The sequence below is a fragment of the Pteropus medius genome, unplaced genomic scaffold (assembly GCF_902729225.1).
Source record: "Pteropus medius unplaced genomic scaffold, Ma_sr-lr_union100, whole genome shotgun sequence".
NCBI classification, from domain to species: Eukaryota; Metazoa; Chordata; class Mammalia; order Chiroptera; family Pteropodidae; genus Pteropus; species Pteropus medius.
Window position 1 is genome coordinate 2401355 of NW_024352149.1, and position 26923 is coordinate 2428277.

At 34.1% G+C, this 26923-nt stretch overlaps 1 protein-coding gene across 1 annotated transcript in view; it reads right to left on the reverse strand.

Moving 5' to 3' along the window:
* ADGB (androglobin) overlaps window positions 1-26923 on the reverse strand; it is a 139949-nt gene that overhangs the window by 87153 nt on the left and 25873 nt on the right. Inside the window, 7 exon segments of the mRNA XM_039846958.1 lie at window positions 1346-1520; window positions 5534-5628; window positions 7610-7768; window positions 9728-9957; window positions 18499-18585; window positions 20844-20983; window positions 26505-26714. Coding sequence (XP_039702892.1) covers window positions 1346-1520; window positions 5534-5628; window positions 7610-7768; window positions 9728-9957; window positions 18499-18585; window positions 20844-20983; window positions 26505-26714 — 1096 coding nt within the window.

The following is a 26923-nucleotide window of genomic DNA, read 5'->3' on the forward strand; positions in this document are numbered from 1 at the left end:
CAGAAAGCAAATATGAGGAAAATTACATGGTTAACAGTTTTTATTTATTTTTAAATATGGAAATTACAGTTGGAAGTAGGAGGCAAGGAATAGATATATATTCCAATGTATGTGGTTACTGCAGTTTTAGTATCCTGAGTACCACTGAGACATGTATTACACTGTGACCGAGATATGGTTCTCTTGTCACCTGCAATGAAGAATCAGCAATACTTGAATTGGTAGCAGGGACCACATCAAGCATCACCAATAGAGGTATAAGCTATGATGCATGGAATCAAACGCTTGAAGAACATTTATAATCTTCACAGCGATGCATTCAATAAACTGTCACTAGGTATGTTTATTGTGGCTTCGCCTTCATTGTTCATTCAGGTGACAGGACTGTGAATTATTATGTTTAATAATAATGTTATTATTATTAAACATAATTTGTTTTTTGGAATTATATATATATAATTCATAGCATCCAGTTTTTTAATCATCCTTCATTAAAAACTGCTAGTGCTAAAGTAGCTGTGGAAAGGTTATATACGTTGGAACATAAAAAAAATTATGAATTATTCTGATAGGCTGTAATTTTTAAATTATTAGTGTTTTTTTTAATTGTACATCCTTATGTTTGTGCTTCTACTTTAAAATTGATTTTTCATTAATGGTCTCATTCATTTCTTCTCTTGCCATCTTGGTCTCTTCCATTCATATTTGATGCTCATAAAAAAAAAAGGAGTTAGAATGAAGAGAAAAATATTGAAGGAGTAAAGAATTGGGTATGGATTATGTGAAGTTTAGAAATGAACTGAGCGAATAAGAGCAAGGTGGAAACAGTTCCCCTGCCCCACTCTCAGCCCATATGACTCTGTTTATTTCTGAAGATAACTGCCACTCTTTAAATGGCTATATGACAATATCGACACTGGAGGCAGTTGAGGGCAGAATTCTCTTCCTATAGCAGTTCTAAATAGAAATCAGTTAACTCAAAGATTATGTCCCTACAGGGTACCCTAGAACAATTTCCATATTAGAAATTCACTCATATGCTATTTGTTTCTATATTATTTATTACAAACCACTTCTATACCATTATAATAATCACAATGCCATCATCCAAAGAATGGCCTTCATGTATCTGGTCAGTTTAGACAGGAACCAAACTGCCCAACTTGTGAGTTGTGGAGAATTAATCCTTTAAAGATATAAAATTTGGACATAAAATTAAATGAAGGCTTTAGGTACAATGTTGGGTGGTTTGCCTTGATATACGTCCTTCATTACAAATGAAACTATTAGAACTTCATATAGAGAAATGTTAATTAGAAAGATATTCAGATGACGTAAACCACACCTTGAGCTTCGTCTGTTATAACGGTTTCTTTTTGGGGACGAAAGAGTTTCCAGGGAGGCACTGGGGGTGGCTTTGGTGGTGCTACGAGAGGGCAAGACCTGGTTCTGGTCACCAGCACAGGATGGCTGCAGATGTGGGACAGGCCGTACTCTCTTAACTTCTCAGCAGAACTGGCCTAGAAGGGAGAAGGCAGATTTCAAAGAATTCTTGCAATTTCCTCATGCATATAAAACAATACTTTTTGTCATTATCAGAATACTATCACCACTGTAGAGATGTAGTGGTTATTAAAAAAAAATAATAACCACCCGTATTGCTACCTCTCTTAACATAAGTACTGTTACCATTTGTATTTCTCTCCATCTTTTAATTTTTCTGGAGCCTCATTTCCTTATTTACAAAATGAGAGACTAGAACAATAAGCTACTTTTGAGTTCTAAAAGTTTAGCTCCTATGAGATTGTAAAAATCTTAACACAGCAGTTTTGGTCCAAAAATAATCAATCATCATTTTCATAGGTCCAAACTTTGACACAAGTACTTAATATGTAAAATACATATATTCTTTTAATCACCAGCAATTGCTATGTAGTGTTAAAAAAAATCCACTACACTTAGTGCATCAGGTCAACGAGGTGATAAGCGGTTGCCCTGTCTACAGTTTATGCCCTCTTCCAGAAACCTCAGATCAGCCACCAGAAATCCCCGATGTCGCTCCTGACAATGGAGCCATTCACAGGACAGAGGACAGAGGCCGCCCTGTATCCTGCCAAGCTGAGCAGTCTCCCAGGCAGATGCTTCACATATTACACCATTCAGATCTCCTGAAGCCACTTGGCTTTGGAACAATTCAGAGTAACACTTAAGAACTTCAGTTACTGATTGATGGCTGAAATATGCCATAAGAAGTCAAGAAATACGTGAGACTTAAAGGAACCTACGCTGTAGTCAGATTCTGATGTTCACAGTCTAAATGTTGAAACATTTAAAGTAAAATAAATATTAACTACATCAAATTTAGTTTTACCGATAGCTATTTTTCTCCCTAGTGATTTTGCACTGATTTCTATGCAAATAGCAATGCTCGAAAGTCTAAATTTATGAAATTGTCATTAGGACCAGAAACCTACCTATCAGCTTATTCCAAATTATTGCCTCAGCTAGAACATGCCTTGCTCTTGTGCCTGTTTCTCTACAGTTCAATCTATACTTTGTAGGGGTGGGGGCACAGAATAGGGAGGGGTATCTGTGAGATGGAACAGTTCTTCCCGAACCCAGGGATTAATGAATCATTATAACAATTAATTAATAATTGTAAGAAGGAATTAGTGTACTATTGGGTCCTGATGAGCCATTTAAGTGTTATATTCAAAATAAAGAGAAAAGTAATTTGACGTTTTTGTTTAAAAAGGCCTAGTTAAAAAGTAGATGAAATTGCCACATCCCCTTTATCCATTTTTGTGGATCTTAGTAATTTACTAAAAAAAAATCAGAAATTCTGGAATTATACCTTAGAGTGACTTAAAAACTTATTTTTTATAGATGTTCTAAAGTCTAACCCTTTATTCTACAACTTTCATCCTGTCAAATTTTAGAAGTTTCCCAATACTTGAAAGTAATCCCTTCTATGGAAATTTATGGTAGAATTTATTGATGTTATTTAATAAGACAATGCCTCAGTTAATAGTAATAAAAAAGTATATTACTATAAAATTTATATTTAAATAATATCCAAAAAGATATCATACTCAAAGTAATATTTATAAGCTGAATATTTTCCAGATAGTTTACTATTCATAAAATTTGCTATATATCTCAATCCCTCCTACAATTGCAAACAAAGTTATAGTGTATTTACTTTCTTTTTTGGAACTGTCAAGCCTTTAAAAAAATAAGACAACTTAAAGCATTTTGAAAATGTAAAGTATTGTGTCAAATAATTAAATATGATATTAGCATCTATTGTATTATTTGAATAATCCACAAATGTACTAGCCTGATTTAAGATATGTAAGTCAATACTTCATACTTTATTTTATTTCTAACATACTGCAGAAATTTCTGAATAAAGTAAAGTAAATGCTAGTAACAATATAGTTTGATGTTGAGAAACTTTGTTAAAGGGTCTCAAGTTTCCTCAGATTAGAGTTAGGGGCAGAGAGGAATTTCGAGTGAAACATTCTAGTGAAATGCTGAGTAGGCACTCAATAAATATTTTAAAATAATTCATGTGTTAAGACTTAAACCTGGTTTCTTTGCCTGGAAGACCCTTACATTCCTTTACCTCATCCCACCTCAAGCATTCTAAATGCACAGGTTTGAGCAGGTGGGAGAGGCTTTTTTAGAACCCCCAAAAGCAAGAGGATGAAAGAAATGTGGAGTCATTCATGTCACCTTTTTATTTCACAAATTTTGTTGTTTTCTTTGTGATCTGAACCAATTCTTTAAGCAAGTAAGGTATCGACTTAATTTTATATGTTGGTCTCATTGTCTTTGGGGCTATAGTTTTTAGCAGTGTACTACATTTAACAAAATTCCATCAGAACAGAGTTTTTTTTTTCTGTAGATTTATCTTTAAAACACTGTATCTCTATTATATTCTGATTTGTACCTGGAGAACTAGATCATCTTAGTAACTTCTATAAAATAATCAGCAGGCAAGTTAGGGAGACTGTGCCATAATAGTTCATTACAGCCTTGAAGTTTATTCAATTACTGTTACAGACACTGGGCTGATTCCTGAGCCTTGGGGCCCCTTAAGCCATTTTCAACCCCACTCGGAGGATTTATAATACTCTTTATGTCCTAAATTCCTCCCACACCTTGAGCTGCCTCTGAGACTTCTCCCCTTGCAATCTATTCAACCTCTAATGGATTCAACCTGAATCCAGTGAGTCCTCCTCCACCTCCAGACTTTCCAACACAAGTTCCCCTCTGCTGACTAACATGTACTGTGTAGTTAGACCTACACTGGTTGTGTCTGCACGTACAGACTTTTTTTTCTTGTCATCATTCCCTAAACAATATGGTATAACAATTATTTACATAGCATTTACATTGAATTAGGTATTATAAGTCATCTAGAGGTGATTTACAATATAAAAGAGGATGTGCACAGATTATATGCATATACTATGCCATTTTATTTAAGGGACTTGAGCATTCTTGGATTTTGGTATTCATGGGTGGTCCTGGAACCAAACCCTTGTGGACACTAATGGATGACTGTATAACACTGCACTAGCTAGTCTTATATTCTAGTGTAGTGAATTCAGAACATATGGAATTCTAGAAATAAAGCACTAGATTCTAAATGTTTCCCAAAGGGTTAAGATTCAGAAAGCCCCAAACAAAATAGGGTGTTTGTCTAAATAAACTGAAGCGTAATCTGGCAGTTGTTACCGTTTATAAGAGAAGGAAGGTAAAAATGATTTTTATGTCCAAGAACAAAAGATAATTTAAAAAATATGGGAAACACATGCAACTACTAAATATTATGTTGCCAAATATTTAAGCATAAAAAAGACATTAATGATAGTGTCAAGTGAAAAAGCTGGTTTCCAAACAAAACATAAAATTTAATTCCACTGTGCAAAAAAAAATACATATGTACACACACACACTACATGCACAGAAGGAAAAGAAATCAGAGGATATATGTCAAAATGTTAGCATTGACTATATCTAGGTATTTATACTATGAATATTTTAATTTCATTTCCTTTGTATATATTTTCTAAATTTTCTACAAGTTGTCAGATTTATACACGAAAAAGCAGTGAACGTTTATAGTACGTATTATTTTAAGATACAAGGTGGTGATAGCAGTGGTTACTGGCTCTGGATGTGAATTCGTTTAAATCATATATTAAGAAAATGTGTACAATCTGTTTACGGAAAGGTGATTTATTATTATTTTAAGATGATTTACATGATTCTTACTGAAATATATAATGTAAATTCTTCTCTTATGCTTATAATGGAATTGACAAAATATATGACAACTTTTATTAAAGGTGGAACTATTGAAATCATCTAAGATTATCTTGGCTGTTCCAAGACCCTATGTTCAAGTGCCTAATTTGAAAGATAAGGAGACTGAAATTCAGTAATAAAATTTTAATTAAATTCTGGTATAATCACATACACACCATAAATGATACTGTGTTTCCTGGCCTTGAGTACTTACCATCTTCTCTAATGAAAAGATCTTCTTTTCAAACAAATAGAGAGGTGTAAAGGTAGCATACACAACCAGGTGAGGGGACTGTATTGCTGAAGAACCTGCAAAAGCAAATGTATATATGTCATGAAAATTCTAGCCAAAATAGGTCCGTAGGTCATCCTAGAATGTTCAAATTCCTTAATGAACATTAGGATAGAATTAAAGGTTAAAAAATTAAAGATAATTCCTTATCTTTGCTGGTGAAAAATAGGTAAATGATTCTAAATGTATTTAATAAATGTTAAACCTCAAATATGCATTTATTTTTGAGATTATCTCATTAATTTTACCTTCATAATAGTACCATTTAATTGCTTAAGAAATCATTTTATTTCACTGTAAAAATGTTATCACATAAATGTACTAGTCATCAGTCAATGTAACTTAGAATGGTCTACAAATGCTTATGTGCTAAGTAATCATTTTAACATGAAGACATTTATTAGCTTTCAGAGATAAAAATCTTGATTTTGCATTTAAAGAAGTCCAGGGGTTTTTATGTCATTTCAAGAAGAAAGAAAACATAAATAAATGACTCTATGAAGAAAGAGAACATAAGTAACGTAGTTTTGGAATGTTTAATGTTTGTAGAATTTGCTTCTGAGCATCACTTATTTATCCATGCGTTCCTAAATATCACTGATATTACTATATTTTATTTAGTATCCTTTTGTTCTTTAAAGATTGTGGCCAAAATAATAGAATTTATTTTCCTTTATTGACTTTATTTTTAATTTAAAAAGTTTTGTTTTATTCCTTTACAAATCCAATCCCTTATATTTAACTATTAGATATGTTTATTGAAGAATAGTTATATTTAGAGCCACAAAATATAGAGATGAGCCCAGGATCTCTCTAGAATTGATTACATTGTAAAATATGACAAAGTTATAAAAACATTTTTATTTAAAAATCAAATTTGTGTATTTTTTATGGAACAGAGTTCTGTACCCAGGCAGTTTTACTCCAAAGCCCAAACTCTAAACTACCTTCTGTATCTTGAGGCTGGGCTTAACTATGAGTTTGTTTAAAAAAAAAAAAGAAAAAGCCAGGGTCGGGGGGATCATTGTTATCTTTATTTTCACAAAGAAAGAAATTTAGAGAAAGATTTAGTCATTTTCGCAATGATGATGAATTATCAGGAACTTTTGGAATGTTATGTCAGGAATGTTATGTCATCCACTATCAAAAAGAATTGCTTAAGGCATCAATACAAGAAAACAATTTTTAATACAGAATTAAAAATAAAATGACTAGTGACTCACTTTTCTACCAAACCACCAGACATGTTTCTGTAAAACAAAAAGCCATAAGTATTAAAATGTCCCCACAAAAAAAAAACATGATAATGTATTAAGAAGAAAAAATGAAAAAAGAAAGGCTAGATAAAGCACAATGCAGGTGGAAAATGAATGTGTTTTTAACTGTGTAGTGAATAGTGAGCTGAGGATTATAACCTACATTCTGGAAGCACCAAGATAAATGACCCAATGTTAGGAATATAAAAAAAGATAATGATATGATATATATCATGTAGTCTTAAAAAGATTATATATGTTATCTGTATAATTTATACAGAGGAGGATATATACTAATACCTACGATAATATATAATTATATATTTAATATTTATATGTAGTTATATAAATGTTTATATTTCTATATTTTGTATATTTTTTATATATTTATATCTGCATATTATATAGAACATATGACAAAATCATTTAATGTAGTATAATATATATTTTATAATGTACTAATACATAATATACACATATTTATTAGAATATGTCCTCCTTCATATAAATGCTTCTCTTGTGACTGTCGCACCATAAGAACTTTGACAGCCTTGGCTTCTGTCTCATATGTAGGATCTTGCCCCAATATCTATACTCATCTGAGGGCCTAACGATTGTGGGCAACCTTAAGCAAGCTTATTTATATAGGTCGAAACAGGAGATACATTTCTATTCTCCAAAGATTTCCAACATTTTAGGAAACAGCCAAAATAATTATCATTCTAGGAGACTGAGAGCTTACAGTCCAACAGAGACTGCAGAGAGTACTGTACATCTGATGAGGGTCTTGAACCGTGAAGTGACCATTTGAATTTTTCCTTTTCCTTTTCCTTTTCCTTTTCCTTTTCCTTTTCTCCATCTTTACTCCTCTTCTTCCCAACATCCTTTGCATCTGCTTTCTCTAACATATTAAAAAATACAATACATCTTTTAACTATAAAACCTCAAACTCTATTTCTTATTCAGTCATTATGTTGGGGAGAAGGCCAAAATAATAGTATTATTTAAATGTAAAACAATATAGCTTCAAATTTCCCCAAACACTACTCACCTCTAATTAGAAACATTAGAATAAAGCAAGACAAAATTTTGAAATTTGACGTGTATTGTGAAAGAACTGCAGCATTTATTTATTATAGGCTATACGTAATTTTATGTTAAATAGAAGTGATCATTTGAATATGATTTATGTGCATAACAATATAACATCAGAATAATGTTCTCATTTTAAAAGCAAAAATCAAAGAAAAGCAAAGCATATACTTAAAGTTGAGTCCTAAATGTGGACCCTGTCAGATCTTTCTTATTTGGGCCTGCATCTCAAGGAAACACAGTTTGCTGTCTCCAGAACAACTTCTGGTGGAATCTGGATGCCCAACCTACATCTCATTGCCAATGTGACTTGTGTAGTCAAACCCTGTACACAGAACTATCTGCACCATTTGAATTTCCATTCATACTGACATTTCTGTGAAATGTGTTCTCCTTCAACTTAAAAAAAAAAAACTCCAAGATTTTTTAATTCCCTAATGAAGCTCGTTCACTTCTGAAAAAAAAAAAATGCAGATTTCTGCCATTTCATTCTTTTATCATCTGCTAAATTTGTAATAACTATTGGTCAGTTGTTGTTTTTTTAATTTGCATACGTAAAAACTGTGACATTAACAACTTGTAATATTTCTTGGCCCCTAAACCTGTCTCATATCTTAGCTTTTATAGTAGATTTAACACCTATGTTAGATATAAAGGTGAACATAACTGTAACTTTAAGTTACATGAGACATTTAATTGGGAAACTAAAGTATAAAAAATAGGTTATCAGAATTTTATTTTGTGTATTTTCTATAAATACTTGACTTTAATGAATAAGTTAATTTTAGCTAGCAATACATAACTTCATATGTGATTTTAAAATAGAACTATAAAAGTTTTCAAACTTCTATTCAGAATTCATAATTTAGAAATAATGTAATTGATAATAAAAATTATAAATGGAAAAACTGTACTTTCACGTAGAAATAAATGTGGATAGTATACAAGTGTTTACCAAAATGTGTTGTTGCTAATACTGTAAATAAATGTGCTGCTCCTCTGCCATGGCACGCCACCCATATCAACTCCACTCTAAATAAAGTTAGCAGTTGAGTCCTGGAGATGACCTTCCCCCAGTTCTGCAAACCTTTGCAACATCTATTTCATTTTTATTTATTTTTATTTAATAATTTTTTTCTTTAGTACCTTTTCTTTTTCTCTCTTTTTTTTGTATTTTTGATTTTTTGCTACATCTATTTTAAATCACCATGAGAACCTTCATCTTCCACCTCCACCTCACTCCCAGCTCACAGACAGGCTGCTTATAAACAGAGAAAACAGAAGGCTTTTGTCACAAACACTCAGCTTCTCCCTGTGAAACCCGTTCACCCACCTACATCTGCAGTAAATGGTAAATAAATCATAATCTAATCTCTGTCTATTTTACACTTCCTGAAAAAATAAACAGGACAACTTTTCTCCTTTGTTGTTTTGGTCCATTCCACCCGACATATAACATAAAAGAAAGATATGTTTGATGGAAATTGAAAACTTAATGTCTCTTCCTATATTAATACTATATCAATTTTGTATCATCAAAAGTGTATAATTGCCTTTGATTTTTAAAGAGAGTAAAACATGGAACAATAATTAACGTGTAGTTAACACCATTAGAAGTTCTGAAATCCCAGCAAGGAAAGACCTTAATTATTTCTGCAACACTTAATGCACAATAATGACAATAAGGAATCACTCGATTTAGCAATGATCGCAGAGCATTTATATACATTAGCCATACCGAGTAACACTGTGATATAAAATGTCTTACCCTTTGGAAATCTTTCGCTTTTCTCGAGTAATTTTAGTGTGGTCATTGACGGTTCAGGTTTGAATTCTTTGCCCTCTTTCACTTCTTTCCCATCCTTCACTTCTTTCCCTGCTTCTTTTAATTTGGTATCTATCACTATGGTTTTGCTTTCAGAGATGGACTCCTCTGACAGCTTAAATTCAGGCAATACTTCTTTCAAGAGCTCCCAAACTTTGTCCATATATCCTGGGCTTTGACAAAAACACATCGACATTAATTTTCAAATGAGCTTTTCGCCCCGCATCAAGAAATAACTGACAGGGAAAAAAATCAACTTACTATTTCACGAGATTAATTTCGAGAGCTACATTTTGGTTAAAAACACCATCATGCATTCATTCATTCAATAAGCTTTGATTGAGTGCCTACTGTGTGCTGGGCTTTGCTGATGAAAAGAAAGTAAACAAGGAGTTCTGGTTTAAGATGAAGACATAGAAGGACACTGAACTCACCAATTCCCATGAACACAATGAGTCTACAGTTGTATACAAAACAATTTCCTCTGGGGGGGGAAAAAAAAACTCAAAAACTAGCCCAGCGACTCTTACACTTCTGGTGAATGAGAAAAAAACAAAACAAAACAAAAAAACCCCACATTGATGCAGGTCAGAGAGGCTGAGATACAATCTCACAACAGCCCACGCTCTCCCACAGCATAGTGACAACTGGAGGGAACTCATCACCCTGAGCTTTCCCCTGAGGAGCAATGGGTTTGAAAACCACATGCAGCACTACAACTTTGAAGACTTTACCCTGAGGAATGAGCCCCCAGAACACCTAGCTTTGAAAGCCCACAGAGATTGCATCCACAAGATCCAAGAGGCTATGGGAACACAGAAACAGTTCTTAAAAGGTTAGCACAGGCTCACCCACCCCAGGGCCCAGTGCCTGAGGCAGCAGACTTTCTGGAAAAGAGGCTTATTTGCTTATCTTGAAGCACTGGCCTCAGGGGCACGCTTCTAACTGAACATACATCTAAGGGCCAAATAATCCTCTCCAGAGACCCAGAGGGCAGGAATTATTTTCATGCTCTTCCTTTGCCATGCATCATCTATTTATGATAAAAACTCTCAACAGCAAGAGTATAGAGAGAAGATGTCACAACATAAAAAAGGCCGTACCTGAGAAGCCCATGGCTAACATACTAAAATGCTGAAAGCTTTTCCCCTAAGATAAGGACGCCCACTCTTACCTCTTTGATTCAATATAGTTTTGGAAGTTCTAGCTTGAGTGAGTAGGCAAGAAAGAGAAATAAAAGGCATCCAAATTGGAACAGAAGAAGTGAAATTCTCACTATTTGCAGATGGCATGATATTATATAGGTAAAAGCCTAAAGACAACACCAAAAAACTGTTCAAACTAATAAAAAGACTCGGTAAAATAACAAGATACAAATTCAATATACAAAAATCTGTTGTGTTTCTATGTGCTAATAACAAACTATCAGAAAGATAGATATTTTTTAGAATCCCACTTAAAATTATATCAAAAAGAATAAAATACCTAGGAATAAACTTGAACAAGGATGTTGAAAGACCTGTACACTGAAAACTATAGGACAGTGATAAAAGGAATTGAAGAAGACACAAATAAATAGAGAGATATCCTGCACTCATGGATTGGAACAATTATTGTTGTCAAATGTCCATACTACCCAAAGTCATCTCCAGACTCAATGCAATCTCTACCAAAATTCCTATGGCATTTACTCGCAAAAATAGGAAAAAATAATCTTAAAATTTATATGCAACTACAAAGACTCCATATAGAAAGAGCAATCTTGAGAAAGAAGAACAAACCATATACAGCATGTGCCCTGATTCCAAACTATATTACAACGCTATAGTAATCAAAATAATATGGTATTGGCATAAAAACGGGCACAGAGATCAATGGAACAGAACAGAGAACCCAGAAATAAACTCACACATGTACATTCAATTAATTTATGACAAAGGAGCCAAGAATATACAATGTGGAAAAAACAGTCTCTTCAGTAAATGGTGATGGGAAAACAAGACAGCCACATGAATAAATGAATGAAACTGGACCACTATCTGATATCAGACATACCAAAAAACCACTCAAACTGGATTAAAGACCAGAAAATTCTTAGAGAAAAGATTAGGCGATAAGCTCTTTGACAATGATGTTAGCAATGAGTTTTTGGATTTAACACTAAAAGCAAAGGCAACAAAAACAAAAATAATCGAGTGGAACTACATGAAACTAAAAAGCTTCTGCATAGCAAAGGAAACCATCAACAAAATCAAAAGTCAACCTATGGAATGAGAGAAAATAATTACAAATCATATATCTGATAGGGAGTTAACGTCCAAAATATATAAAAAACACATACAACATAAAACGCAAACAATTTGATTAATAAATGGATAAAGGATCTGAATAGACATTTTCCCAAAGAAGATATATAGATAGCCAAAGGTATATGGAAAGATGCGCAACATCACTAATCATTAAGGGAAATGCAAATCAAAACCACAGTGAAATTTTACCTCACACCTGTTAGAATGGCTATTATAAAAAAGACAATAAATAACAAGTTTTGGTGAGGATGTGGAGCAAAGGGAATCCCTTGTGGACTGTTGGAGTGATTATAAATTAATACAGCTACAGTGGAAAACAATATGTAATTTCCTCAAAAGATTAAAAATAGAACTACCATATGATTTAGCAATTTCACTTCTGAGTATTTATCTGAAGGAAATTAAAACATTAACTTTAAAAGGTGTAGGCACCCCTATGTTTATTGCAGAACTATTTACAATATCCAAGACATGGAAACAACCTAAGTGCCCATCGATAGATGAATAGATGAAGAACATGTGGCATATATATACAATGGACTATTGTTATTCAGCCATATAAAAGCATAAAATCTTGCCATTTGAAACTTGGATGAACCTTGAGAGCGGTATGCTAAGTGAAGTAAGTCGGACAGAGAAAAATACTGTATGATGGATACAGAGAACAGACTGATGGTTGCCAGAAGTGGGGGTGTGGGATATGGGTGAAACGGGTAAAAGGGGTCAAAAAGTACAAATTTCTAGTTATAAAATAAATAACTCCTGGGGATGTAATGTACAGCATGGTGACTATAGTTAATAATATTGTCATATATTTGAAAATTGCTAAGAGAATACATCTTAAAAGTTTTCATCACAAAAAAATGTGTAACCATTTATGGTGATGGATGTTACCTGGGCTTATTGGGGTGATGGTTTTGCATATGTACAAATATCAAATCATTGTGTTGTATAGCAGAAGCTAAAAAAAATTACATGTTAATTATATAAATAAATAAATAAATAAATAAACAAATAAATAATAAGACCAAACACATGGCCTTGGTTGCAAGGATCACTCAGCCTGGCAGGAGAGAGTGGCACGTTGTAAGCATGACAGGGAAAGAATAGGTATTTGAATATCTCTTATGTGCCAGGGACTTTCCTATACATTATTCATGTAAACAGTCTTTATCATACCTGACGACTTTGCAGAACTGAATGATATTTTTAACTCTTTCTTTGAACTCTTCCCTGTGACTTCCACAATATCGCTCTTTTCCGGTTTCTTTTTATTATTATAGAAATTTCTTTCAGATTCTTTTGAACAATCCCTTTCTTCTGTTCACTACTGAAAAATTAGGGTTGCTTCCTCGGAGTTTTCCTCTTATGCTCTTGCCATCTTACCTACTCTACCCTCAGTAAGTACTACCGCGTTTTGAGCTTACCTGAATTCAGCTATAACCCTCAAATCATTAGCTCTGGCTCAAACCTCCCTCCAGATACCCAGGCCCAGGTATAAAACCATCTAATAGATATATGTCCAAAAACAAACAATACTCATCCCTCCTCTAGAAGCCAGCAGCATATAATCCAGCCGCTCAGAACTCTGTGTTTTTCTGGGTCTACCCCTTGCTCTATTGCACTTCCATGCTATTCTTTATTCTCTGAGTTTCCTTCTCTACCTCACTCAGCTGAATTAATTTCCACTAATCCTTTGATATCCGTTCAATCATTACTTTTTAGGGAAATTAAGCCATATGTTCCTGCTCTGTGCTCCCAAAGAATCTTTATGCACTTCTAGGGTAGCCTTTTACGGTACCTTTTAAATTATTCGATCAACAAACATTTGAGAACATATCATATGCCAGCCATCCAGTGTCATTGTTCTAAAGCACAGAAGGCCCAATGTTGAGCAAGACAAAAAGGGTCCCTACCCTCATGCAACTTCCCATCCCAGCAGATGGATATGAGAAAGAGAGAGAGAGAATAACAGGCAGTGATAACTTCCATGGAGAAAAATGAAACAAAGGACGATGGTTTATAACATAAGTTGGGGAAGAAATAATTGAGATTGGATGGTCAAGAAGACCTGTCTGAAGAGTTGATATTTAAGGTTGGTGAGACTAAATGTTATAACATATAACATAGCTGGCCAAGTGAATATATGATGGAAGATCATTCCAGGCACAGACAACACACACAAAAAAAAAAAGTCAGCAGAAAGATTTAAAAACTTCAAATGTAATGGAAAGAATTTAAGCGAGGTAAGTGATATTATCTGATTTATGTTTTAAAAAATTATTCTGATTGCCACATAGAGAATTAGCTAGAGGAGGGAGAATTAGAAACAAGAGGACCAGTTGTGAAGCTAGTATGTGAGCAGTGACAGTGAGTTCACCTAGGTTGGTAAAAATGGGGATGCAGAAAGATGAGTAAATTCATAAAGAATGGAGGGGACATACTATTGACAAAGATCTGTAAAAGATTGTATGTGAGAGGTGAGAAAAATGAGTGATCAAGGATGACTCCTAGTTTGTTTACTTGCTTGTCTGTCTATTTTTATCTTGAGCAGCTGAGTGGACAATGGTGTAAAGTACTGAGATGAGATGTTTTAGAAAAGGTATGGCTTTGGGAGGCTAAGAATCCAGTGTGCCTTTCTGAATATTTTAAGTCTTTGAAATCCACATAGCTATGTAATTTAAGCAGTTGTATATAAATGGACTAGACTGCATGAAAAGGTGGTCGGGCATGACAATATAAACCTAAAAGTCATTGTCAAACAGATTGTTATTTAAGGTTTTGAGACAGGAAGGAGCCCTGTTATATGTCCCCATTTAGTGGCTGAGGAACTATCCAAGAAGGCACAGAAAGAGCAGCAAATAGACAGGAGAAAAACAGGAGAAAAGACAGGAGAAAACCTCAAGAGTGTGCTGTTGCAGAAGCCAAGAGAATTGTTGCCAAAGGAAAGAGTTGTTTTCAGTCCAAATACTGGAATGCCAAGTAAATGGGGCAAGAGAAGTGATCGCCAGATTTGACAATGTCCAGGCCTTTGTTGACCTACGGAAGAACCATTTCACTGGTGTGGTGGAGAAGAAAACACAGAGTCGATGAGGAAAGACAGAGATGAGGAGATAAAGGCAGCATGCCCAGACCACTCACTCATTCAGATTTTTTCTGAGGAAACAATAAAAAGTAAGATGAACTGGGGACCTGAAAATGATCATTGGTTTCTCTGTGCATCTGTGATTTGCTTGAGTTCCTGAGCTCTCTCGTACTCCTCGTTGGATCTCCAGGGCCTGGCAGATAGTGGGCGTTTGGTATATTTTATTTTTGCATTGAATCCCATGAAAGCTCTGAAACATAGTTATTATAATCCTAATTGAGGTTTAAGAGGCTGTAAATTTTATGCAGTCACAACTAGCAAATGATAGCATCAGGATTCGAGCAGATCTTTCTGAATCCAAAACCTGTGCTATGACTTGTCTCTTCATCTACAATAAGAAAAATGCTATGCTTTGAAAGAAAAATATTCATATATTGCAGAATGAGACTAAATAAATTCTTGAACAGTTAGGCTTAAATACTGGTGGTGGAGTGCTCTATTGACAAATGAACTACATCAAGATCGGAGAGATTTGCCAAGAAGAGTCATCTCTTCATTTGAAATTGTTCAGACATCTAAAATATATTCAAACATGTCATTGACTGTGTTTCTATTATAATACGGAGAGTTAGAAGGTGGTTTTTTAATGATAAAACTGTACGAATTTTAGGAAAACATAAGAGGCAAGGCCAGCAGTTGCAAATAGAGTAGCGTCCCACATTGGTACTCCTGTGGAAGGGTGGAAGGGAAGTAGTAGTTTGTTGGAGATGCCACGAACACTTCACTCTACCAGATTTTCACACGAAAACAAAAATCAGCAGTCAACACAATCCTGAAACTTCGATATTCTAATTTTCTTTGACTTCTGTGAAACCATGACCACAGCTGGCCAAGCCCCTAGGGGCTTTCTCTGCATACTCTAACCCTCCTTAGTAACGGAAGCACCCCACTCCTGAACATACCAGGCCTGTGATCATATTGTTCTCGTGCTTTCAATAGCATTCGCCTTCCTGTTGTTCAAATCAAACCCAGCCAAAAGTAAAGGTTCAGAGCAAGTCAGAATTTTCTCCATGAAGCCACACTGGACCCCGGCCTCCACCCTTGGCAGATGGTGATTGTTCCCATATTTCAACTTAAACATTTCTTGACAATCATTTATATACTGTTTCATGACATTATTTTCATTTAAAATTACATATATATTGCATACACACAGGAAGTAACTTTGTAATTTATAGTACAATATTAATTTAAAATTATACGAATAATGCAGCAGAATATTCATAAGAAAAAATTCTACACATCATGATACAGTTCAAAGATAGTGTACCACTTTTACTTTTTGGTTTTATTTGGAAGTGAATTGATAAATTTGAATGTCTGGGTCAGTCTCACTTATTCTTCTTCAGAATTTTCCCTGCTTCCAAAGGTTGATTATTAACTACTATATATATTTCTAAATAATATTAAATAATCTAGTGAAAGTCATAGAAACTAAAAGAAACTTTCACTTATTATGTCATACAACACACTAGCTACTTTTTCTGATACTCTCACCTATTCATTTAATCTTCCAAACAATCATATAGGATGAGTTATTGTATTCCATTTACATAAAAAGAAACGAGGCCCAGAGAAGTTCATTACTTAACAAAATTCACATAGCTTAAAATTGGAAGTGTAAGAATGTAAATCTGTCTATATAGTTCTGACTCCAAAGCTCAAGCTTTTCCCCCTTATGTCACTTTCACAGATACTTCATAAGCAACCATAAATTCATGCAAAGTAAACATCTAAAATATTTCCAATTTTTTACTATCAATTATTAAAATGATCTCCTTAAGATTATGACAGTATGTGAACACTTTAATTTTCATGTATGATTCTAGCAAGAGACAATTCACAATTTTTAATTAACTAATTTTTTAGTTGTGAATTATTCTGATCTCCTATTTCTGTACCATCCTCTGATAGACTTCTGATAATTTCATGTCTTTGGTATCTTTATTGACTACTGTACAGAGAAAATTAAGGCAAAATTGTAAGTATTCCATCAACACTGAAGACAAAAATTTAGAAAAGTCCATACTTTTAAATCCCATTATCTGTCCACTTTTCTCGACTGACATTGTCTATATTATTATGTCAATTAATATTCTCTTCCCTTAGATATCGGAAAAGGATTTTCCATGAGAAGATGCAAAAGGGTGCTATCTGGATCCTTCCCTAAGATAAAACAAAAGATCAGCTCTCCTTCAGAAAAGTTGTCTTTCAGGGAGAGTGTTTACCCTTCCATTTTTCCTTTGAACATATTTTTACTTGAACCAAGCAGCAGCTAGTTTAGCTCTCTGAAAAGATGCTTTAGATGTAGAATCCAAGTTACTAGGGCCTATCTTCAATCTCCTCTAACCTGGACCCTGGGGTAAAGTAGCTTCCCAGCATCAATCAAAGATCAAAGATGATCTAAATTGATAACTGTATTGGGGATTTGGTCTTCTTGTAAATATCAGCATCTGAATTGATATGCTCAGATATATTGATGTAATTTTATTCTCTGCACTTTAACCTGACTAATTTCCAGTGTCAGTGGTAATATATGATGAAATTGTGTGTCTAAACCTTTATGTGTGAAATTTTAAGTAAGCATTACATTACACGGTCTCTCTTTTTTGGATGCAGATAAGCAATCTCTATATATCTAGACTTACATGAGAGAGAGATTGTGTGCTTTGGACCTAGCAACATTTAGATTCAAATTTTATTTCCTCCGGGTACAATGTGCACAGATTTGGGGAATTCAACCTCTCTGAGCTTCAATTTCTTCATTTGCAATGACATATACCTAGTTGATGGGGTCATATAGTGATTAAATAAGGTAATCTTTTCGGGACTGTGGCTTTTAATTAGAAATAATATATTAAAGTGCCTAATGTCTAATATGTGTTTCATTATTATTTTCTAACATATATGGCTAATTAAAAGTTACTTTTATGTTTCTGTATTGAATAAATGTAATAGCTGTGTAAGGATAAAGGGACACCTGTAAATATTTTATAATAATAAATAATTAACATTGTTTTAACATTTGTAATTCAGAGAGTTAAGAATTCAATTCACAATATATATAAGCGAACAGAATTTATCTTGAAAATTTCAAGGAATTTTATATAATACATACTATAAAGTGTTATTCTCTCAAATATTTTGTAAAAGGTAATATTTCTTGAAATTTTCTCAAAGCCTAAAAATACTTCAGTTAAAGAAATCTTTCTGGGGAAGAAAGGAAAAAAATATATGAGTAACTTAATGGTCAAACCTACTGCAGTGGAATGACTTCTGGTAGCCATCCTGTGAGTGCATGAATAACTGTGAACTCTCCTAGTTCTCTCCTCTCTGCTACATGGATGCTAAAAAAGCAAATATAGTACAGTTAATAAAATTTGAAAACACAGAGAGATATATAGGAAATAGGAATCTCTAATACATAGTGACATAATAATAAATGTAGGCGTCATACTAGTTATACATTTATAGTACAAGAAAATGCTATTCCAACAGTCAGATGACTTGTTTTCTTAAAGCACTTAAATAGATCCAATGATAAAATGTTTAGTTATAAAACATACTTATATGCTTTATTTTAAAAAGTATAAATTAATATTAATGTCACACACGTAAACATATTCACACGTTATATATTTTAAAATATATAAATACAGATAATATATATTTTATATATTCCATATATTATCATGTGGTTCGTTTAAAAATGGAACAGTGTCCTCTATCTTTCTGATTTCAGTGATTATTCTAAGAGGCCTATGAGGCTGTGTATTGTCAGTCTCACAAATGGCAAGTCAAGATGGGTATCAGACATTCTTAATTAAATTCTTAGATAATTTCAGAGAAACCAGAAACGTCTATTCTATCCTGTACAAATAACTGGATCTGCTACCATAGCATAAAATCAAACAACATTGTGATTGGTCAAATATCATTGTTTCATTTTAGTCCTTTGTTTTTCTGAAGTGATTAGTCTATTTACATTAACATATGTAAATGTCATATCCCTGTTCTGCCCAGGCATCATAGTGGTGATTGATGGATTGATGTGTCTACCTCTTCCAAAGATAACAAATATCTGCTGGGATAGTCTAAACTCCTCTTTGGATAACCATATTTAGTAAGTGACTGTACAAACCTCATAGAAATAATGTTTTTCCCTTTGCATATATCACAATATTGACATAACTATTAAATATTCATTTTTAATGTAAAAAGTTAAAACTCAGATGACAATATATAAAATCTGAGAAAAAATGTATAGACAAATATAAATTGTACCATGTAGTGCAGGTTTCTCCTAGAAAGCCTAAGAAATGTCTTACATTTAGTCTGATCCTTTATTTCTAAGCTGGATTTATTTATTTTTTAAAAAATAACAATTCTATTACTCAAGTTGTTATAAAATCCTATCAAACAATAGCAGCTTTTAGAATGACAAAATGCCACTTCAACTAGGTTACACATTTAATGCTTCACTGGCCTCGCAGCTCCAATTCTCACATCTTTAAGTGAGGTCTGGCAATTAGTAACATTAGGAACATTATTTTCTTTCAAAATAAACAAATAACGTTGTCACCAGTATGAATACTTAGTTGTATTCAGCTACCTAAAAAGATCTGGGCTGAGTTTTTTTTAAAATGTTTAAAATTAAGGGCTGCGAGCTGGGTAAAACAAATTCCCAGTAGAAAATTGAGGGTTGGTAAGAGAAAAGAGAGATGAAGAGGATGGCAGTAGGCGTGATTTTTTTGTTATTGTAGCCTTGGGGGAGATAAAGGGTGCTGAGCCTAAAAACACACAAAAAGCAGACTGGTTCTGATTGCAGACACCGCTGTTTACAGAAGGGGCTGGGGCTGGAGCTTGAGCAAATGGCTGATGTGGTCTTGTTAAAGCATGTGGGTGTGTTCTATTGAACGCCGATACTATGGGCACACTGCAGGGGTGGGATAGAGTGTCAGATTCAAGCTGGTGCAGTGTATGTGAGCATTCTTCCAACAAGCAAAGACACAGAGTTGCCATGCATTTGCAACTCAAGCATCTAAGCTTTTTTGCATTGCTAGGGCCAAGATGGAATGACCACAAGCCATGAAGGAATATAAGACACAAGCAGATTTCACAAGAATATTGAGGAAAAATGAATCATTTTCACCAAAAGCATGAAGAGCACATTGACATGCTTCAGAACAGTTCGGGTTTTTCAAGATTAGTAAATTATTGTTGCATATACAGAACCTAAACCTTTAACTGGATTACAGTATATGTTATTCAGTATTTAGATGTTTCCCTATAAAACAGCTTCTTTCACTCATTAAGCAGAAACATTTTCTAAGATTGACTTTCTATTCATTGTCAGAGAACAGTGGCTACAGAACAGTTCTTTGAGTACTTTTACTAGGGAGAATATTATCTTATTGCTGGCTAATCCAATACTTCAAATTAGTGGTTTTGGTATATTCATTTTTATATCAGAAAGTTGATATTGTTTGGAAAGAAAGCTTTTAAAATAAAGCTATAGGATATATAGATGTGATATAGCTGTTTTTACTGTAGTTCGCCTTTTTTGTTTTTATACAAGCAAGTGATAATTCCATATTCTACGTACTCAACGTTTGCCAGCTTAATGATAGCTTTAGACAAAAGCATTGGCCAGAGTTCAAATTCACAAGTCGTAGATGGAAGCAATAGATTGTTATCTTCATCAAAAGGCAGAAAGTCATCAATGGTTATCTTTCTCCAGCAACCCTAAAAACGAGAAAAATATACTATTAATAATTTATATTGTTTTCCCTTTCATACATTTTCTGTACAACTGCTGTTTTATATTTTATTTTAACTTCTCATATCTAAAGACTGACATACTGGGTTTCAATACCACTCTGGCTGAGAATTTTGGCTTATTATTTTATTTAACATTACAGCACATCCAAACAAGGATATAAATGAGAATCCTTACTTATGAGGTCTTGTAAGCACATTCTTGGGTACGCCATCTTACATAATGCAGCAAATTAAAGTGCTTCAAATAGCAGAGCCAAAACATTATACAACCATAGATAAGTTTGGGCATAATTAAATAACAATATCATAATGAAAATTCTCCAAATATAACTTTAGTAACTATTATTTATCCTGATAGGCTCAGTGATCTTATGCTTCCAATGACCATATTATTCCTACTTCTAATTAAATATCTAGTTTTCTTTTAACAGGAAGTTAATTCTTTATCTAATAAAATCATTATATATTTACCTATATGCATATCACTTCATAATTAAAAGCTTGACACAAATGATAACATTAATGTTTGTGAACACAAAGATTTTTTCAAACTTTGGTTTTACATGTGAAATTTTATTATAAATTCATTTCTTTGCCCAAGAAATAGTTTTAGCAGTGATAGAATTGTGAATTCAAAAACTGACATAAGACAGGGCCTATACCATTAAATTTTTATAGTTCAGTAAGGGACGAATATATGCAAACAATATAAAACACAGTATGTTCAAAGTGCTCTAGGACTAGAAAAGAAAATGTAACTAATTTTGCTAACGTCTTCACAAGAAGGTGACATTTGAACTGGAGTCAAGGAACACTAATATTTTCCCCAGGTAGATAGGAGAAATAGGAAGAAAAATGTTTTCTTTGTATAACATGTGTAACTCTGAACTTACATTGCCTTATTTAGTGGTCATATGTCTTTTTCTGTCTTTCCTAATAGACGATAAACCAAAACAGAATCCTAAGAAATGTTCAAGAAACTCACAGGACAGGAAAAGGGAAACATACAAAAAAATAACAGAAGTAACAGAGTAAATGATAAAATGACAGAGTTAAATCCCAATTATATCAAATACAAATTACAAATTAAAACACAAGAGTAACCTAAATATACTTATCAAAATTTGCATATATTTTGACAGAAAAATTAAGTACACATTGTAGAAATCCTAGAAAAAATAGTCATGCAAGTAGACAAAAATACATACACAAAGATGTTATTTTACATTATTGTTGTATTCATACAACACTGGTCACAACCTAATGTCTGTCAATATGAAATTAGCAAAATGTAGAGAGGCTCTGAGAGGCTGGTCTGCCTCGAAGAAATGATTAAGATAAATGCTTCAGGGACAACAGCAAAGGGGGAGAAGAATATATGTAATAAGGCAGAGAAGGAAAATCAATGTCCAGTCAGAAAAAGGTAAAAAAGCGTCAATAAATTGAAGAAAAATAAACAATGAGGAAGAGACTCAAGGTGTACAAGATGTGACAGAGGAAGGAATATACATGTAGGGCACAGGATGTGTCAGAAAGAATTTACTCTGATTTTTTACTATACGTGACACATACACAGATGTCAACTCAGCACTACCACCTGGGAATTAGGTAGAACGAAATAGAAATTTCTGCCCCTAGCCCAAACAGTACATATTCCTACCAACCAGAAAACCAGGCCGCCATCTCTCTATCCCATGGATACAGTCTCTGAGACAGCAAAGTTCTTGCTTTCTGCCCTTTAAATATTGCACTTATTTATCTATTTATTGCCATCGTTATCAATATTCTATGTCCTTTCGAAGACCACAATTCCAATTTTAAAGAATTGGATTAAAGTGGAGGAGGACTAGCAGGAGAATATTGTAATCTGGCTTGTGTATTTACCTTATGAAAATCACTGTAAATTGGACCAACGCATGAGTATAAGAAATATATTTTTAAGCAAAGTCCTGGGAAAAGAAAGCATCTAGAGGTTAATGGCTTCTTATATATTTTCGCATATACTAATGAATATGCTAAGTGTACGAGGTGCTGGATGCTCCACGCTCAGTGCTCTGGAGAAGAAGGAAGCAGAGATAGCAGAGAGGGAGGGCCGGCGTTTCCGAGAGCGTGGAGAGTAAGACCCCCGAATAACTGTACTTAACACTAAAACCGGAAAATTATCAGGCATTTATTATCCCAGTATTTCATAGATAACCAAATTATCAGTCTTACAGTAACCATATGTAAAGAAAATAGACCTCAATTTTCAAAGTTAACCAAATTATGACACACATATATATTCTAAGTGAGTAAAATTTTGGAACACAAAATCCATCTGAATGAAAGATGAATCAAAATAAAATACTCAAGAGAGGGAAGCTATAGTAGGGAAAAAAATGATAAGGCCTGATCCCTTTTATATATAAAGGATAAATAATTATAAATAAGTGTTCAATATAAATAGCAGTAAAAATATTTTAAAATATTTAAAAAACATATGCCAAGAAAACATTGACACAATACAGTATTAGGAAGATTTTTTTTCTTAAAATAGTTTAATAGAATATAAAATAGTAGAAGAAAATAGAGTCCAGAAACAAATACAATTTCATATTGAATATTTAGTGTATGATAAAATTGGTTTTTAAAATCATGGGTAAAATGTAGAACATTCAATATGTAATGCTGGGGCAACTAGCTGAGATTTTGAAATACCATAAAGCAGTTCTTTATTTCTCATAGTAGATAAAACAAATTTAAGGCCCAAACATTTAAAACAAACAAACAAACAAAAAAGCCCAAGAAATATGAGATAAAATTAAGAGGAAATTTTTTTCATATTCTTGAGATAGTGATATCTTACTTTAAACAAAAAATGTCCTAGACTCTGTTAAGAAAAACAATGACATAATCGACTACATATAATTACAAGTCTCAGTCGGCTAGAAGACGCAAAGTTAAAAGATAGATTTTAAAAGTGCTTCTTTTATTATTATCTACAATATATAAAAGAATACTTACTATTCCATAACAAAAGTTTGAATAACCTGTTTTATAAGTAGGCAAATAAAGGCAATTTAAGAAGTAGACAGGCATATATGATTTGATGGTAGACGAGAGGACTGAGCATCAACATGGCGCGGGAAGTAAGCAAGCTTGGGCAAAGGAACCACAGCAAGCCATATTGCAGAAGTGGGCAGAGTGTTGCCAGTAACCACTGTATATTCCCTCCATCCTCACTTCCTTGCTCGAGAACCATTGCTGAGCAAGTGAGGAGCTGCTAAGCTGATTATGGGCTTTAAACCTCCTTCTCTACCAAGAGCCAGGAAGAAGAATCTGTCTCTTTGGCATCTATAGTAGGAGGTAGCAGTGGGAAAGGAAGAAGGAAGGAAAAAAGAAAGGAAAGAAAAAAGGAATCTAATAGTGTTGTGAATCTACTATTTGTCAGGGCCTTTGTGAGGTTCTTTTTACTTAATTACCGCATTTTATCTTCACATGTATTTGTCAGTGACATGTTTTCTATTATCTTGAGGGAAGTGGTCCCTTTGCCTTTGAGTGTGCAAGGGACCCTGAAGGCCTCGCATAGCCCAACAATGGATCAAGAAATGCTAAGGGCCAGCAAAGCTTTCTCTCAGTCTCAGTGAACAAGACAATGACCATGCACTTCAGAAATGAATGCCAGCAAGTTGCCTACCAAAGCAATTCATATGGAACCAGTTGTATCTCTGCTCAATAGTCTGCTAGCAAACCCCACAAGCCATTTCTTGGATGAAACCAATGAAGAAACAGAAGAAGCCACTGGACACACGGTGCAGGCTTTCTGGCTGCCGCTTGCCTGGCCTTTTCCCTCAAGAGCTACGTTATCTAAAGAGACAGGTTAAATGAGTGGATCAGACTGAGATTTCCAAACTGAACTAAACACATTTTTTTTTTTTAATTTTCTGAATTCCAGTAGATTTGGGCTTGTGAGGAATCAGTACAGTTAAAGAGAGAAACAAACCACATTTTCTTTGCAAAATGGAATGTAGCAGTAATAAATGTTGACCTTCATCTAGAAGTAAATTTGTAAAGGAAAGAAGAAAGCAGAAAGGGGTTGGGGGTGGGGAGAGAAACTAACAGGGTTGTTTTAATGTTTGGCTAATGCTGTTTTGAAATTCTTAATAATTTTGAACTCCACCACACCTCAAGTTTAGACATATTTGCAGAAATGGGGGCCAAATATGCAAGCATTTGACCTCTTCACTATTCCCATGTTTACATTTCCTACAATCCCTCAATCCTGTCCACTGTGTGTCCACTCTTAACGTCATATCCTCCCTATCACTCCTCTGCTCACATTTAAAACTCTAAGGTCTAGTCTGCCAAATATGTCTCCTGGTTGATAAATAAAGAAAATAAAGGAATTCAGGAAGTTATTTTTCTCTTTTAACAACATTATGACTTTCAAGGTCTATTGTCTTGCTGTGAATATCAAAAAAAAAAAAATCCCAAATCCTATTTTGGATATCAGAGACTAACATCACCTTCTTTATCTTTACCTTCCCACTATAATGATCTCATCAATTCTTCTCATTGGTTTTCAACATTCCCCATTCGGGGAAGATAGATGGCTAGGGCTCATTAAAGAAAAAGTCATGTTCTGAGACATGTAGAATGAAACAGTTAACTTTTCATACTTTTTCCACTTCTTCAGACATTCAAGAATATTCTTTCTTAGTGACTAGGACCAGTTGCATGACCCCATGCTCAGAAGGAGCCTATGCTTGATTTAAAATACTGCTATCATTGTCTTGAAATTCCTAATAATTTTCTAATGAGGGGGTGTGAAATCATGTAGCTGGTCCTGCCTGTGACTCTGGGCCTTTAGGAAGAGTATCTCACCATTAGAAACTCAAAGGTGTTTAATATAATCTAGCATTGCTAAATGTGGTGTGTCTACTTTGCCATATTAACTGAGGGGGTTTTAATTCTCTATTTGTACTTCCTACTGTCTCATTTGCTTCTTTTGGGGCAGAGGTAAAAACATTATGTGTCAGAGTAAGATTTGTTAACATGAAAATACATCTTGGATTTAGAACAACAATAACAAAAAGGATGAGATCAGGTTCCTTGGCAGCAACAAATGCCGGGAGATAAAGAGCAGGCCATCCTGAAGCACACACCCTCCTGCCCATGACCCTGATACATCACAGAGGAATGGGCGAGAGAGGCCTGTGCAGCCACCTGCCTGCACAACCCACATACCTGAGAGGGCAAAGGCGGCAGAAGGCCACCTCTTTGAGGTCTGGGCAGCACCAGTTTAAAAAGCACAGGGGACTGGTATCACAACAGAAACAACTGTGTTTCTTATCAACCCAAAATTACACATGCAGGACATTTCGCCCCAGTAGCTACACAATTACTATCCTGCATAAATTACATCATGTTGTATTTGCCTAGGTAATAGCACGTAAGGCAAATATATTTCAATATTAAAGACAAATGCACATGAATGTGAACTTACCATCCAGTAAAGTTTCACGACATATTTTCCATAGCTGTTGAACAGAGGCATGTGACCCTTCACAGCCTTGCACAGAGAGTATATGTGTTCCCAGGGCTTCCAGGCAAGAAGAGGAACTTCCCCTGAAGTCCCTTTAAGATAAGTGCTCAGAATGCTCCCGTTGAATATCCTCCACACTGCATAGATTTCGCTGATAATCCATCTCATCAGCTGGAGACAAAAACCATTAGTGTCAATTAGTTATTTTTCCCTTGTTGGTGCTGTAATAAAGGGAGCGGGGAGGGAATCAGCTGAAAATCTACTTTAATAGTAGATTAAATTTTACATGTAATGTGTTGCATGTTCTGATTTCTGACCTGCAGAATAAAGTCACAAATCTTGCTTTTGTTTTGAGGAAGTATTGTTATATTACAGGCTTA